Genomic DNA, 16994 nt, shown 5'->3' with positions numbered 1-16994 from the left:
TAAAAGCTTATGGTACTGAAGGAAGGAGGGCATAAAGGATACATTTCTGTTCAGTTAGAACATAAGAGCAATGGCATAGTTTTTCATTTCCGAAGGGTTGTAGAATATTTTGAGTATGGTCTCAGCAATAGTGTTTTGTAAATGTATCATTAGCAGGCACTGAACTACTAGTTTTATTTATTCTGAAGCCTGGAAAACCTATGTAGCTATATAAAATGTGGCCTTTTGGAAATTGAATACACTATAGGAAAAATAATCTTGATATACACATTGGCATTAATATTGATATATTTGGTCTCAAAGTGACTTACATTTAAAGGACTTGGGAATTTGGATTTGAGGCATGTTTACCCTGGACAAATAGAAGCAATTTTAGAAATTATAAATAATTATGAGTAACAGAAAATCATATATCACAATGTTAATTTTTACTCTGGATTCTGTCCGTTCTACCTGAATAGTTCCTTGGTATCAGTAGGTCATGAACACTTTTAAAATTCAAATATCTTCATAGTTGGTCATTTACTGTGGATAAGGACTCATAATGCCACTGATATTTAGTCAAAGAAGGGATCTGACAGAAGGTCCAAAGAACAAATGTGAGCACATGTGAGATAGGTAATAAATTGGTTTGTCCAGCTGCAACATGATGTACCTGACCTTGGTGTGACCACACATCACAGCTGAGTGGTCAGAAGAGGGTACCATGTCCAAATGTCCCTGATCCCCCAGCATGAATCATTGCCTGGCATGTGCAGCTGACCTGAACCCCAAATTGTTCAAGTTTACCACCTAGCATGTTAAAGTCTTAATGCAAAATTTAATTTACTGTTATATTGAGCACTGCATATAATGGTGTTCTGGGAGCTGCTGTGAGTTCACTCTGTGAAAGGAAAGAGTTTGTGCCTACCTGAACCTCCAAGTTGCACCTACTGCCTCAGCTTTGCTGATGTTCACCCCTTACTGTGCAGCTCGTAGAGGTGGATGTGGTTTATTGCCAATCTCACTACTCAAACAGAGTCTTGAAGCTGCCTCGTGATGTAGGGTTCTGTAATAGTTTTTCACTTCTCAAGTATGGAGCTGTAACATCAAAAATACGCTGTTATTTTGATCCTTCTTTTAGTCTAAGCAGCTTTTTTTAGTATGTGTGTAGTTGGAGTGCAGCTCTTAAGTGAGCTGAGCAGTAGATATATCTTATCTACTCTGTTTCACCAGCTCTGTTAAAGGAGGGATGCAGAGAATGAAAAGTATGCAGCTAGCACCTGCAGGATGAAAAATGTGTGCTAAAAGAGTTACTTAGCATCACCTAGGACCATGGCAGAAGCGTAGGTACAGTCCTTTCCTTTGGAGTGGCATTGGCTGCCTAAGTCATGGGCCTGGCTTTAACATTGTGCTGTTTTCTGAGTTACTCATAACTCATATTCATGCCCCTTTCAAAACTGAGGAAAAGGTGAATCTCCTTCAGTACATAACCTGAGGTTCACTGCTCTTTATGTAGAAATTGATGAGGTTGTTGAAAGGAGCCATACATGACATTTTAATTGCAGTAAATATCAAGAAAAGCCTTGTGTCTTGGTGGTGTAGGAACTACCCAACCTAGTAAGCATCAACTTTTTTGAATTCTTCAGTGCTGTATTATGGTTTAGGCTATTCTAGTAATTATTTTTCTTACTTAATACAGATGCATTTCCTGTTGCAATTTTATGCCTTTTCCTCCAGGACTGGTGCACGTTTCATTCATTTAAATGAAATTTAAATGAAATGAAAGGTTTTATTTTTAGTTTGAATGTGTTGGGAATTTAAGCTGGCAGACCTCTGCTATTTTCTGCACCCCATACTTACACGTGCTCCTGACAGCTGTGAAAGGAAGGTGGGAGTATGGGCAGGAGAAACCCACACTGTGCTGTACTCGCCACATGATCAGTGAGTTTGTGACTTGGAGCCGTACTGTAGAGAATACCTACCCCAGACTGGACAGTGGCTTCTTGCTCTTGAGCCTTCATCCCCTCAATTAATCTTCATGGCATCCTTGCTTCCAGTTAAGGCCAAGTTTACAGAATATCCACAATTAAAGCTGTCATGTTAAATGCCTTGAGATGGTGACATCATTGAGCCAGCAATGTGGCTTTGCAAGATTTGTTCACCTAATGCTTTTCTCCAGTTCTGTATTCACAGTTTTTAAAGAAATAAAAAGTGGTGCAACTTTCTCTGTACAGAATTGTTTGTAAGGATTGCTATGCTGGTTTTACTTTGCTGTGTGGATTTTAAACAAGTTGTAACACATAGTAGGCAGTCTTTTTTTCTAATGTCTTCTTCCTCATAAATCTGTTTTATGCAAAAGCTCAGTTATTCTTTCATATTGTCATAAAGAATGATGGAGAGGTAGACAAGTAAGGCTAAAAACATTTATTTTTCTTTTTAATTTTTTTTCTTGAACAGTGGGTGGGTTTTTTGAAAGCTCAGATGCATATGACCACCTCTTGATCTATGTGAACTCTGAAGTATGTGTACTAGTGAAATACTAGAACCCAAATTCTTTTAATTGCATATCTTGTGACACTGGCAAGATGAGAGCTTACTGCCAAGCTGTGATGAAGTCTTATATTTTCAGTTAATTTTTATCTCTCCATTTAAATGTGCAATACTGCATTTCTCTTGGCCAGAATTTGGGTAGTTGGAATGATTCCTATTGAACTGTGTATTCTTCCTTCTAAGAGTTGGCAGTGGTGAGGAGAAGTGAGGGAGTAAGTGCTACTAATTTTTAAAAGCTCTGGTATTTTGAAAGTCGTGATCTTTAGTAGTTCGCAGTTGACTTTTAACAGACAAAACACAGCCATCTCAATATGGTACTTTTTATTAAAACAAGATCACTTTTCTAACTCAGTGTTTTGAGGCGACCCTCAATAGTGTTCGAATTACCATTTGAGATACAAAGCAATAATGTATTTCATGTTTCATTGCTTGCAGAGGAGGAAGAAGCTGCGCTTCAGGAATTTGACTTCATCCCCCAAAACATCTGATGCTTATCTTGCATATGGATTTTTGTAAAAATTATATGGATATATACACTAAATATATGTAATATAGCTGTCAAATTCTGTGTTTAAAAATGTGTGTTGTATGTGATTATTTTATTTTTTATTTATAAGCACATATATAAAAGTGCAAATAATGTTTCCATTTATTGCTTTTCAGGGGATATAATTTTTAATGCTCACTATCCTGACCTGCCACCAGATTTTATCTTTGGAGAGGATGCTGAGTTTTTGCCAGATCCTTCTGCCTTGCATGTAAGTACTTTGCTGTTTGAGAGCCTTATGCCTTGCAGAGAGACTTGGCTTTTTTAGAATAGCTTCAGGAACAGGAATTTTATGACAATGCAAAATAAAAAAGAAGCACATCTTTTATCACACTGGTATTTTGAGTGTAAACACATTGCTTTCTAAAGTGATTTAAAGTTGAATTTACTGCTTTCTAAAGTTGAATTTAAAGTTAAAATTAGGGGGAAGGAGGAGGGGGCACAAAGTTTAAAACATTTTAATCAAGACAATATTATCGTTTACCTTTAGTTACTTAGAATGTCTGTAAAAATATGTCTAATATCTGACCATTTTAAATTATCTGTCTCAGGAAAAAAGTTCATAAATTTAAAAGCATTTATCTGTAAAATAAAGTTATGTAATTTGGTGTCACATTGTTGATTTTTGTTTTCTGTTGAGGAAGGACGTATTGAGTTAATACGTTATGGGAACCACTGCATTAAAGAAAACTATGTGCTCATGTGTGTTAGGGTTATCTAGACAAAGAAATTAATTTCTAAAAGATGAGAGGAAGAGAAATTAATGAGAAAATACTTTTATACAGCCTTATTACTTCAGAAGGAGAAGCACCACGACCTGAAACCAAGCATTTTGTTCACTAGTTACAGTGAGCCTCAAGTAGTAAAGCCTCGTTTGAAGAAGTTATCAGTGCTTATGCTTTTACAATACTTCTACCTCTCAAAACTTACTAGCAGCTGCTAATGAGACAGTGCAGAGCCCTCACCTGCAGCTCCTCTTGTGCCTGGTGAGCACCTCTCCAGAGGTCCCCAAAGGAAGGCGGTGGCTGTCGTGCTGTGGTACGGGTGTCATGATGAAGGTTGAACATGTCCGTGATGTGGGACATGACAAATACTGGGTTTTGGTTTTACCTTTCACTTTACAGTAAGTTGTATACAAAGATCAGAAGAATAGGTTTTAATAATTATTTTTAGCATACCTAATAGAACTTTTAAAAGGTGAATGTCATATTTCTTTTCTTCTCCTGGTCACTTTTCTGTTAAGCTCACAAACTCCTTTGGGTAGGAGGCATGGTGCTGATGAACAGCAATTTCATTACACTACTTTATAGAAAAGGTTTTTCTTTCTATGGCATTTCTAGTATTGTTTTCACACTCCTTTATTTACCAATTCTATTTTCCTCTTTTTCTCATTTGTTTCACAACCTTTACAATCATACAACCTCTTGAGAAGTGTTTACATTAGCAACTACTTTTTATAGTTAATATTAAAAGAAGCTAAGCACCTTTCCACCTTACTGGAAAACAGAAATTAATAACAAATTGCAAATGAGAAATAAAATAATTTGGGGCATCTTGCAGAAATGCTGTTCAGATGGAGAAGCTTGCTGAGAAGTGGTATGGTGCCATATTTCTCATGTGAAAAGAAGTCACTAACAGTTGTGATCTACAGGAAAAACCTGCAAAGATAAAAACCTCCTTATTTTTCTTTATTTCTTACATTGTTCATTAATGATGCTTTTTTTGAGAGTGTTGCTTTTCTTCTGCCTAAGCACAGAAAAAAAATTATTGACTTTTTTATTGGAAAGCAACTTGGAAGAGCCATTTGCTTCTTGATACATAATGAGATATTAACCAGCCTATTAGGAAGTAATTAGAACAAACCAAAGAAGAAATCTGCATGCCAACAGTGTTCCTTTGGTCATTATACCTTGCTGAAAGATTCACTATGTAAATGTAACCTTCAGTTTGTTCTGATGGTTTTGGAGGATGTTATTCCTGCCTTGCAGCTGTGGTCTACATAGTGTTCCTTTAGTTTTGCATTCACTGTTTAAAGTTCCATATGGTTTGTAGATTTTTTTCCTTAAAATGTTGCATCAACAATAACTTGCTTATTGTGCTAAGTCTTTGAATAGCTCCCTTTTTTCCACAAATGTGAGAGCTGTTTATTGAAGATAATTTTAATTGAATGCTAAGATATTAGCAGAATTCTTAAATATGTTAACATAGCTGTCTACTGACTAGAAGTCAAATACTGATTAGTACATTGACCATAATTCAGTGCTCTTAATCTTAGGTAGTCTTCAAATACTTCTGATGCAACAGTTCCTGGCAATCCAAAGACAATCTACCATGCACAAAAGCATGTAGATGTTATTCAATGAGAAGCACAGTCTCAAAGTAAGTAATATGTGCCATTGGATCTGTGGGAATTCTGACATTGAGCCTGTATGCACTGGTCTCATCTGTCTGAGTGTCTTGTTTTTTAAGTCATCACATGTTGTTAGATGACTTGAGTCAGGCATTATGCTTAGCATGAAAGGAGAACCAGGTACTCCAGATTCCTCAAGCTCGTGTGGCTCTAATGGAGGCTGTCAGTAGGCATCCCCAAAGACATTTAAATGGCTGTGTTGCAGATTGTTTCAGTTTCCATGGCCATGGGCAGAGCTTCCAGTTAGGTTTTCATCTGAGCATGGTAATAGGTGTTCAGTTAAGCAGCTGTTAGCCAGACAGCTAAAGCAAGATTCCAGAAATACTGCATTCTAAAAAGTGGGTGCTGTAGAGCAATAGTTCATGTTTTGGGTTGGTGTTGGGTTTTTTTTGCTGGAGAATTCCTGAATGATTAGACCAGTATTTCAGCAGTAGAGCAATGTGTTGAGTACTCTTGTTTTATAAGCAGGGCTAATGCTTTCTTGAATGGATACTGCAATTGCAGAATCAAGTTGAAAATGCTCATTGAAATTAAGCTTTGCTTTTGTGTCTTGCACAAACATTAAAGTCACTTGGATTTAAAACTCAGCTTGAGTCTCAAGTTCAGCACTGCAAAGTATGTGCTTCATTACATGTCTTACCAGTAGTGGTTACTCTGCTGGTCACAGGGTCTAGTTGTGTGCATGCTGATCTTGCCAATGATGTCAGCATTGCAGAGCGCTTCAACAGTGGGGCAGGTGGTCCTTTTGGTTTGTTGTACAGTTTTAATTACAGTTGGGGAGATAAATTCTTTAGGTTGGTGGTGCTGTTCATGCTCAAAGAGTTATTAAAAAGAAACATTTTTACATTTTCTTGTCCTTAAGAATGTTTTCCTATCAAATGCATTTGATACTTACATGTATAGTATGCATAAATAAAATCAGCTTCTCAGAATGTAAATAGGAAAGTTCTTTCCTGCTCTAGTGTTTATTCATTTTGGATGACAAGTATTAGAAATGTATTTTAAAAACAACCTATGATTCACTCCGTTCTGATTAAAAATTCAGTTGGCACACAACAAGATTAGTGATTGTGTACGGATGAGATTAATTTGGAGCTCATTACCATGACGCCAGTTTGAGTAACAAGAATTGTTTGTTATGTTAGCCTAGTTGATTGTTAATGTGAGCCAGTTAATAGTTGAAGTGCTTATTCAAAATGTTAACCCCATTTTTCCAATGATTTTGAATTATCTTCTGTTTGGCAAAGAGACTACAATAGAAGTATAAGCAAGGTAACTGTTAGTTCAAGGAAATGGGTATCTTAGTATTCTACTTCAGGTCTCCAGCTAGTCTTGCCAGAATTATTCTACCCACCCATTGCTATCAAAAAGGCTTCAATAGCCTTAATGGGAATGGAATCAAGAGGACATGAGCATTTCCTGAAGCCTAGTAAGTGCTGAATGAGTCCTTGTGGGCTAGAATATAGCATATTCCTTGTGGGAATACTTAGTGCTGTGTTTGTATGGGAGAAAGATGCTGTCATCACAGACTTTCAGAGAATAAGCTGCTGCAGTTCTGATGCCCATACTTAGCATTGGGAGGATTGTTTTCCCTTGTGTAATTGTTGATACTGAGTACAGATTCCAGACACTGTGGAGTTAATTCAGCTCATTGTGCTACTCAAGTGTATTGGCTGTCACACTCTATATCTTGTGTAGACCAATGTTTGTTTTTAAGTTCTTGTATTTGTGCTTATTAGACTCATTTGGCTATATGAGAACTATCGTGAAGGTTGTATTTTTTGTGTGTCTCTATTCAAAGTCTTAATCATTATTTCTGTTGGTTGCTGAGTTAGCTTTTAATGGGTAGTGAAGAGATCCTTTAAATATCCCCCTCTTCCATTAATTTTTATTTATTTACTCAGGTGCATGAAACACGTTTAATGGCGTCTGTTGTCCCCCTGCTCACAGTAGCTCTAAAAAAGCTCAAATACCCCTTATATTAACTAATGCTGTTTGAACTATTTTGTTCTAAAAGGTCTGTCAGTTGTATTGTTAGCAAGGATTCAGCTGTTATGTGTTCTAGTGTGAGAGCCCCCCATAAGGGCAATGAGTTCACTGGTTTTAGAGTGTGATTTTAAAATATAAAGCCACAGCAGTGGGTTCTGCTTGTCTGAGAAATGCATGGGTGAGTTCAATCTCTTTAACTCTTTTGTGTGCTCTATTTCAAATGGCAGCAGCAGATTTCATTCTTGGACCCTCTAACCTGCTGCTCTTGTAATGAAAGCCTTAAATTACTTCAGCTTCAGTTGAACTTGGGGAACTTTAGTGAAACAGAATGCAGAATTGGATCCTTCAATGCATTAGAAGGTTTTTTCCTTATTTTGAACTACTTTATATTCCCATTTATTATGTTCATTTTTCAGTCTTGACTTTATATGTCAATATATGTTTTGATTATTTATAATCCCATGTTATTTAACATTTAATTTTCTGAAACAATCATTAATTCTGAAACCTTTTTATTCCTGTCCCTCTCTATTGATCCTACTTATTTGTATATATGGGGAATGCAGGTATGCATACACACGTGTGTGTATATGTGTATATATATGTATATATATGCATGTAGTCACTGCAGCCTTGCTGAAGTTTGTCTGGTATTGATAGGGAATGGAAAAAAAAAATCACATTTTATACCATCAGAGAAGTAATTTATTCAGGAACTTTGCCAAGGACTTTTTGACTGGTATTGTTGGCACTTATGGTACAGATATTTGTTCACATTTTTGAAAATAGAGATATACCAGTGCAGCATTCCTTTTAAAGCCACATTTGAAATAATATAATTTTTAATGTATTTTGATCTGGTTTTGGTGTCTGAGCTCCACACTGTTCCTCAGGGTATCACAAAATCACAGAATAGTTAGGGTTGGAAGGGCCCTCTGCAGATGATCTGATTCAGCCCCTCTGTCAAGTTGAATAAGTACAGGATTTAAAATGAGAGATCCCCAAAAGAGGATTTTGGCTGGGAATCCTCTCCTGGCATAGCCTGGCCAGCTTGACTGGAGCATGTGTGAGGCCAGCATTCAGGAGTTCCTTCTGAGAAGTCACAGGGTGCTGAGAGCAAGTGCTAGGATTATCTGTGGAGACGTGTGGTAAAGATGGTGACTATGCAGTCCAGCAGGAGGAGTTCAAGAGGATGACAGGAAAGGTTTTCCTCTCATCTTTCCATCTTTGAGTCTATCAAAACCTTTCTACACTGGGAAATTATTCATCTTTCTCCTTGTTTTAGTCTTCTTGATTTCTCTTGCAGCCTTTCATTTTTGTCCTTTTTGTCTAGAGCTGTTAGTATTTATAGGGCTGAGAGATGGTTAGCCACATTGCATTACTTTGCCATTTTCTATTCATGTGTAGTCATTGCATATCTCACTTTCTTTTTGCCAAACTTCAGCATTTCCTAGCACAGTTTATAAGACGTGGCTTTCTATCTCAAAGCATAAGCAGAAGAGAATGCTGAGTTAAAAGTTGTGCTTTACTTAATTACAGCATTTTGTCTCGACTTGTCACCTAGTGAATCCAGAAATTAAAAAAAAGAAAAATCTATAATTTAATAATACTTCTTTAAGTTTGAGGGAGCAAAATATCTGTTCAGCTAGGTAGTTTTGCTTTTCTTGCTTAAATCTTGCTGGTGTATAAGGCAAAATGAATTCCATTAATTTTGTAAAGGGCTCCAGGGGGAAACATTTCCTTTCATTTTTTGGCACAGGCTTCTCTGATAATGCAATTTCTCCCTAGAATATGAAAAAAATAGAGAATATTAGCTTTTAAAATATAGTATTTCAGCCTAGGAGAGACTAGTTTTTGGAGAGCATTAGGAATGTGCATGGACATTTGACTGAAGGATGGCAAAGTGGGAGAAATTGGTTTTTTGCCATACTAAATAAAGTGCATGCAATGAAGGACTTAATCATTGTGCACTAGTAAAATAGGGGGAGAAAGCATTTTATGGTTTTCTATTCATAGCGCTGTTTTAGGAAAAAATAATTTTTGTTTGTCATATGAGTTCAACCATATTTTTCGTGGTTGTAGATTTAGATGGGCCAGAAGCTTGGACCAGAATAGCAGGATGCTTAAATCTTAATGTAAAATGTTGAAAAAGGTGTTTAGGCTTGCATGTCTTTCCTTTGCAGGAAATACAGTCCTTGCTGGTGGTAAGAGTGGTATAATGAATTCCTGCAAATCATTCACTTTCGAGCCATAGCTCATACCAAATATATAAAGCTGGATATCCCAAGCCAGACATATGAGAGCAGAACATATTTTAGGTGGAAGTTTGGGAGTACAATGATATGTTGGCATTTATAACTCTTTAATGTAAACCAGCAAAGTGGTAATGTACTTCTGACCATTTTTGGTTCAGTTTATTAATGTATAATCATTCTTTGCTTGAGCAGTGTTTTTTTAAAAATTGTGAGAAAAGCATTATCAGAAAAGGGCCAGAGTCTTTTCATTTTCCACTAGTTTTTCTGTGGTGCTCCTGTCACAATACATTCTACTTCCTTACAAGAACCCTATAAACATTAAGAAAAGGCATGTCTTGAAGGCAGAAGCTCTTGTTAGCTTTATAGAAACACATTTACAAGGGGTTTTGATAGGAGTGGGGTTTTTTTTGAGAGAGAAGACTGACTCTAGGACAGTCTTCCTGAATTGAGAATACATTGAAATTCTGTGTAGTATGCCCATTGAATTCACATTGATGTGCTATTATAATTAATTTTTCTGTAGAGGAAGTTGGTCATTGCTTATGGATATTCAAGTCGAAAAAACTTTTAAATTAACTGATTACAAAAGGACAGTTAGAAGTGGTCATTCTGTCTAATAATGCAGTTTTGCATTTGATTTAATTCTGGCTTGTGAATTGTGTTATAATTGCACTTTTCTCCAATGAAATTAGTTGAAGTTTGGTACCCTGAAGGTTCTTTGCTTCAGAAGAGATTGTTGGGACAAAGAAATAAATGTCTTTGCACTCGGGGTGATTTTCAAAAGATCTATTCATTTCCCCAAATGGAGGAGGGCTGAAGATACATTTTCTTTCCTATTTACTGGTTAAGTTTCAGCCTGTATTTGTTTCAAAACCTCTCTTTGTTTTACTCGTTCTTTACATTCTTTTACATCTGTGTTCCCTTGCTATCTTGTATTTCAGTTCCTCAGGCATATCTGCTCTCTTTTAGAGATAACTAAAGAAATATAATTCAAATTTAGTCAGCATCTTTAGTCTTTTGTTTGCAGTAGAAGTGTTCATGCAGTTTTACATGAACTCTGCCGTGTACTCATCTTCCCAGAGATGCAGCTTTTGCTTTCATAAAGGAACCAAATTAGTGTTTTCATGCCTTTTTTTTTTTTTTTTTTTTTTTTTTTTTTTTTTTTTTTGAGAAAAGAGAACTCATGTGCAATAAATTTTTCTGGTATGGTAGAGAAATAATTTTGATTTCTAATATCTTACAATTTACACAATGGTATTTTGTAAGTGTTTTCTTTAGGGACTGTATTTCAAGGTCTTATAGTACAGATGTGAAAATAAAGATGGCAATACTGCTCTCACAACAGTGAGATCCACCTTGTGATACATTCATTTTAATTTGTAGGATTTTGGAAGGGGAAAAATGGTTAGAAGAAAACAGTTCTGCATGTGCAGATAAATGCTCAAAAGATGTTAGTGGATGCTATCCAAAACATTAGCTGTAAAGGTTCTGCCTTTTTGCTGTAGCTAAAATTACTTGTGTTGACAGGAAAGGAAAATCCACAAGGGCTGATAAGAGTGAAAGACTTACTATTTGAAAGGGACTCTTGAGGTGAAGCATTAACAGTGGTGTGTTCTCTGGTCCACTGAGGGTCTGAGGAGTTGAAGCCTGTTCACATTGCCATCAGGGCATGGTGAGTGAGTCTTGAGGGAAAAGATGCATGTGCCTTTGTTGAGTGGGGGAATTTTTCTTGTTTTCGTGCTTTGTTCCTTTTACTTGCCATGTCTAGTTAAATATGTACACCTGGTAGCCAGCTCCCAGGGGAAGAAAGTGCAGTGTACTGACGTGGAGAAACTAATGATTAGTGCATTGGATTCACTAACCCAGAATTTAATACGTGCTGAGGGAATTAAGACATTCCCTCTTGGGTCAGTTAAAGGCATCATCTGCTTTGAGAGAGGTGTGCTGAGAGGTCTGTAAAGAAACAAAACTTCCTCTAATTTCTTAGCAAAGTAGGACAAGAAATGCTTATGCGTGTCAAGTCTTTAGGAGATTAATTAGATAGTAGGCAGTTGTAGATTTTAAGGGTTTGATTATCTTCTAAGAGAGATCTGTGGAAGAAACAGGCAGACCCTTTCAGGAAGAGTGCACAATATACAAAATGTTCTCCTGGGCTCAGCTTCACAGCTTCTGGATTTCCTGAGTACTCTTAATTTACCAAGATCAGCTGTCTCTTCACTTCTCCTTCAGCAGGAAATAGAAAAAAAAATGGTAGTGACTTTTGGAAGCTGCGTTTACTCCTTTTTTGGGTGAATGGTACTTGAGCGGCAGTTTTGCATTTATTCTATGTGAATGCAGAAGAGTGTTCTCCATGTGTCAGATTTGCTGGGATCTGTTATGGAGCTGCTTTGGGTACTGCATCATTTATCAAGAAGCACACTGTGTAGCCAGTGGAAGAAAAAAGGGAAAATAATTTGATGCACGATATAAGATGCTGTTCTGAAAGCAGAATTAATTTCCTATTATGTTGTTTTCCTGCTCTGTATTTTCTTGCTAATTTAAAGCTTTCAGGTATATGGGATTTCGACTAAGTGTTTATAAGCTATTCTAATTTCTGTATCCAGTTTTCACAGCCTCTTGCCAAAAATAAAAATAAATACTGACAATCCCAAGCTTTGCTTTGTGCAAACGTTTTTATCTGGTATTCATGGGAGCAGAGCACACAAGGTCTCTAAATTCTTTGGTTGTATTTGCAATGACAGAATTGCTCCAGAGTTGAACTGTTTTTATGAAATGTTAAGTTTTGATGTTTGCTGGGCCCAAAAATGATCATTTCAAGAAGATCACTCCAGAAAGTTGTTCCAGTGGTGCTTTGGGGGAGAGGGATATGAAGAACCTGTGAAAACAAGATGACAAGTAGATGGCATGTAGGTTTACAGTGATTGATTTGAAGCTGCAGCCTGTAGGATGTTTAAGTGCTGGCTGCTAAGATACTGAAGCCTTTGAAGTTGTTATAACACTCCAGCCCTGCAAATACTGTGAAAAATATCTGTTGATAGAAAGATGTGAGCATATGGTAGATAATTATCCTGTGCCTTTTTCTGTGAGCAGTTTCCCTGTGGTGGCCTATGCAGAGTAGAGCAAAGTGGGGACTGAAACCAGATATGTCAGTTTCTAGGCCAATGCCAGAAACTGGACCAGTTTAACCACTGGACCAGTATCTCCTCTGTGTTTATGTGGAGGACAAGTGCTAATATCACACTGTGATCTTTCTCATTTTGGGTAAAAAGTTACATTGGTACTGATTTTAAGCCGCTGTAGAATGCAAGTTGTTTGCATGTGGTGTGCAGAGATATAAACAAAATGCAAATCTGTACTTAACATTATTCTTTATGATAATTCTGGATGAAAGATGCTATAGAAATGCATTACCACTGTTACGGGCTTGGGAGGCTTTGTTTACTGACATTTTCTCATGAAAGTTAATTTCTTGCTTAGAAATATAGAAGTACACTAACTTAAAATAAGATCTTGCTGTTATTTCCTGTAGTATAGCCAGGAAAAACAGTTGCAATCTGTCTTCTTTAAAATCACATTCCTGGAAGATATTCTGGCAACCTGGGTATTTAAACACATTTCAAAGAAAAACAACTTCAAATCAATTAGAAATTGTTACCGTATTTCATTTCTGATAGTGTAGAATTACAGTTTGCTGCAGACATTGCTTGGAGTTATGAAATAAGCAATAACCTGTGAAGGAGCCTATGAATTAGCAGCTTTATGGAACATGAGACCTATTGTACTGAGAAAAAGAAAGGGAAAAGGTAGTAGTAGTTTTCATAGGTTCTTGATTAGCTTTTTTGGAAGGATAAAGGAAAAAATACAAAGCACAGAATGTTCCAGAACAAAATTTAAATACGGTTTCTTTGCCAGAAGTTGAAGAGTATGGCATCTTTGGAAAGCTAAACTCTTCATATCTTTGCTAATAGGGTTGAGAAGTTACTTTGTTGGAGGTTTTTCACTTGCCTCACCTGTAAGATCTCCCTAGAACTCATAGTGTCAGGCTGCAAATTTTCCTTGTCTCTTTTGGAAATCCAGTTGGTGTTGTTGCTATACAACAACACTATTTAAATGAGTTACTGTTGAAATGGCTTAAATTGCACTCTGTGGGTGGCCTTATAACAGCTCTACTCTGCCTTTTATACCAACTTCAAGTGAATGCATTTTCTCAACTCTGGTCATGTCTGAATGTCAAGAAAACCTTTCCCTATCAAACTGTTCGCTTATGCAGCCAACTTCTGTCAGCAGACAGGATCAGGAGCCAGGGAATTCACAAATTGAATGTGCAGCCCAATAAAATCTCTGGGGTTATACTTCTTAGTGAAAATCAATGCTCCTTGGTGAGATTGTTTAACTGAATATCTGGCAGATTGTCAGAGGAGATCTCCTGAATCGCTTGGATTTCTCCACTGTAGATAGAGTTTGATGGACACCTATGGTCTACTAATCTCTGTAGAGATAATAATAATTGAATACTCTTTTTCCATTCCTATTGCCACACAACATGAGCTAGAGGGCTAAACTTTGTGAATGTACATGCTGTTGGTTAATCAGTTAAAGGTTCTAGATAACTGTTTTCTGAAAGACCTTGTCCTGAAACTTTGTTCTATAATGAAAAAAGTCAGCCAGGAAAACTTCTGCCATGAAGGAGCATTTAACTTCTTTATGTTGAATTGCTTACTTATGGATAGGTAAATGGTTATTGGCTGTCTTCTGTATGACCATAGCTACAGCTGTGTGGGCAGTGATGCTTCTGGAGTCTGGTCTCTATCAGATGGAAGTTCTCATTCCATTACTTTTTCTGCAGGCTATTTTGAATTTATTCCTGAAGATCATTTTTCATTCATTCCCTAAGTGGAAAAATGGGCTTTACCTAGTTGTCACAGATGACATTAGCAGACTTTTGTGTCCACAAGAATATACAGGCATCTTTGGATGCTACTAAACCTGCTACCAAACCTTCTGTACTTCTTAAGATGAGGCAACAATTGAGCTTTTTAGAAGATGGAAGTTTGACAAGTTGCAGTATGGCAAAACCAAAAAAAAAAAAAAAAAAGCACTGAAATTAAAACCTGAAAGGTTTAAATTAAGATCTGATGCATGAAGTTGCTCATAGTGTTAGGGGAGATCATGGAGAGACATGCAAGCAGTGTCTAGACAGAAGAGAATTGTTTATTTGAGCCTCCATCTGTGTGCTCAGAAATGACAAGTCCTTCAAAGATACACTGAAAAAATGATAAACATTAATGATGGTCCTAACCAATGTGAGTTGTGCATGTAGGCCATTGTGTGAGATCAGCATGATTGCAGAGCTAGTTGCAGATGCAGTTTGGGTTGATTCATCCTGGTATATTGTGGTACAGTGGGCCACTTACAGTCTAACTGGCTAACTATTGAGTAACTCAGGGAGTTTGCACTGCAGAGTTCATTTAAAGATATCTTTTGGCAAACAAGGCAAGGGATTGTATCCAAGTCTGGATTTCTTTATTTTAAATGCATTAATGATTGTTCTGTTAAATTTTATTAACTCTGGAAAGCCTGCAGAAATCTCATTTCAAATTAGATAGGATTTATTGAGTGAAATATGTAACTTAGTCTGTCAATACCCCAGTCACTGTGATCATTCTTTTCTCTATAAAAGCCATTTTATTCACAATTTTATAGCAAATTCAGGAGAAAAAAACCCCATCTTTTCAGCATTCATGTGCTTTTGGTAAAATGATAATGTATAGATTTGTGAGCAAGGCAGAAGATTTTGATATCAGCCACAGAAAGCAGCAAGTCTTCTTCTATATACATAATTGTTTTGTTATTTCTGCATTCTTCTTGGCTTCAGTGATCTGTGTTCTTATTCCTATGATTTTTTTAAAGTTGTAGCAACTAAACCTCATAATCTTGAAATTGCATCAGATTTTAATACTAACGCAAGATCTGAGTTTTCAAGCAGAACTTGAAGCCATGAAATACAAACACCAGAAGCTCTGGTCTTCTAGTGTTTTAAATCTTCTTAACTACAATCTCTTAAAAAGCTGGATTGGTTCAGCTGGAATGCAGCCCTCAGGCAAACAATCAGAAAATGAGGCATACAAGTTACTTCTGTCTTTGCTCCAAGTTTAAGATTTTGATGATTTCCAAAGTCTAATAGTGACAACAATACTGCATCACTAAAGAAAATCTTATTTAGAAGGTCCTTTCCCTCTAAAGAAAAAGGTAAATTTACTGTTGCAAGGACACTATTCTCATCAACTAAAGTGACAAATTGTGTGTCCTCAGAAGACTCTCTCTGATGCTGAAATTGTAACAATGTAGACACTCTAAAAGGAATAAACTTGACAAGTCAAATTCTGCATTAGATTTTAACAATGTATTTTACAGGTAGTTGCTTACTTTATCTTTGATTTCAAAAACAGAAGGAAGATTAAAGAAGCTACTGTTTGAAACTGAGAACAGTATGGCATGTACTTTGACATCCTGTTGAAATTGAATTAGAGTAAAGTTATTTAAAAGTATTTTCAGGTGAATAACCCTAGTGCTTAGGGAAAATAAGCTACACTAAGATATTTAAAAAGAAATTTCGTACATAAACGTGGCATTATATTTGGTAGGGTTTGTGTTAAAATTTATGAGTTTAGATCTTGTGGAAAGTACAGCCCTTCTGCAAAGTTAACAAAATGGATAGAAATGTAGTGGCCAAATGCCAAATAACATGCATTACAATAGTATAATTCTAAACGTTTTATATAAATCAGAACTTTTGTTTCAGAAAATTTGTGTAGCCCTTGTATGTTTCTTCTTTCATCAGTGAGAATCCATATAATTCATGTATGTCCTGAGTGGGTAGTTGAAGTGTTCTTCAGGTAATTTGTTTTTATAACCAGTTTGTACTCTGAAATTTGAGTTGCTGAATGAGAGGTGTATCCTGTAGTAAGGATCCTACAGTCAAATCACTAATTTTAATTCCTGTAGCTTTAAGACAATACAGAATAAACTCTGTTTTGATGCAATGTTCTTGAATTCTTTGAAAAGAGCACTGCTTTAGCTCTGTGCTGCACAAATGACAATGGATTTCCTCTTGCTCTTTTTTTGTTCTGTAGTGTAATGTTACTTAAAAAACAAAAGGTTCAGTTGCATTTAGGTCAGTTATTAAAATACTGTTGGTCATTTCCTTTGACAGAACATTTCTATTGTGTTATACCAATGTCATTAGGAGGAAAGGTTATTC

The 16994-nt window shown here is 36.4% G+C and overlaps 1 protein-coding gene across 3 annotated transcripts in view; it reads left to right on the top strand.

Annotated features, from left to right (window-relative positions):
• BABAM2 (BRISC and BRCA1 A complex member 2) overlaps nt 1–16994 on the top strand; it is a 163261-nt gene that overhangs the window by 30087 nt on the left and 116180 nt on the right. For all 3 annotated transcript variants that reach the window (XM_030236357.2, XM_030236359.2, XM_030236358.2), the window contains exon 4: nt 3196–3290. In XM_030236357.2, the coding sequence (XP_030092217.1) occupies nt 3196–3290 (95 nt within the window). The remainder of the gene's footprint in view (nt 1–3195; nt 3291–16994) is intronic.

This window comes from Serinus canaria, chromosome 3 (assembly GCF_022539315.1).
Source record: "Serinus canaria isolate serCan28SL12 chromosome 3, serCan2020, whole genome shotgun sequence".
In the NCBI taxonomy this organism is placed as follows: Eukaryota; Metazoa; Chordata; class Aves; order Passeriformes; family Fringillidae; genus Serinus; species Serinus canaria.
This window is presented reverse-complemented; position numbering and strand designations above follow the sequence as displayed.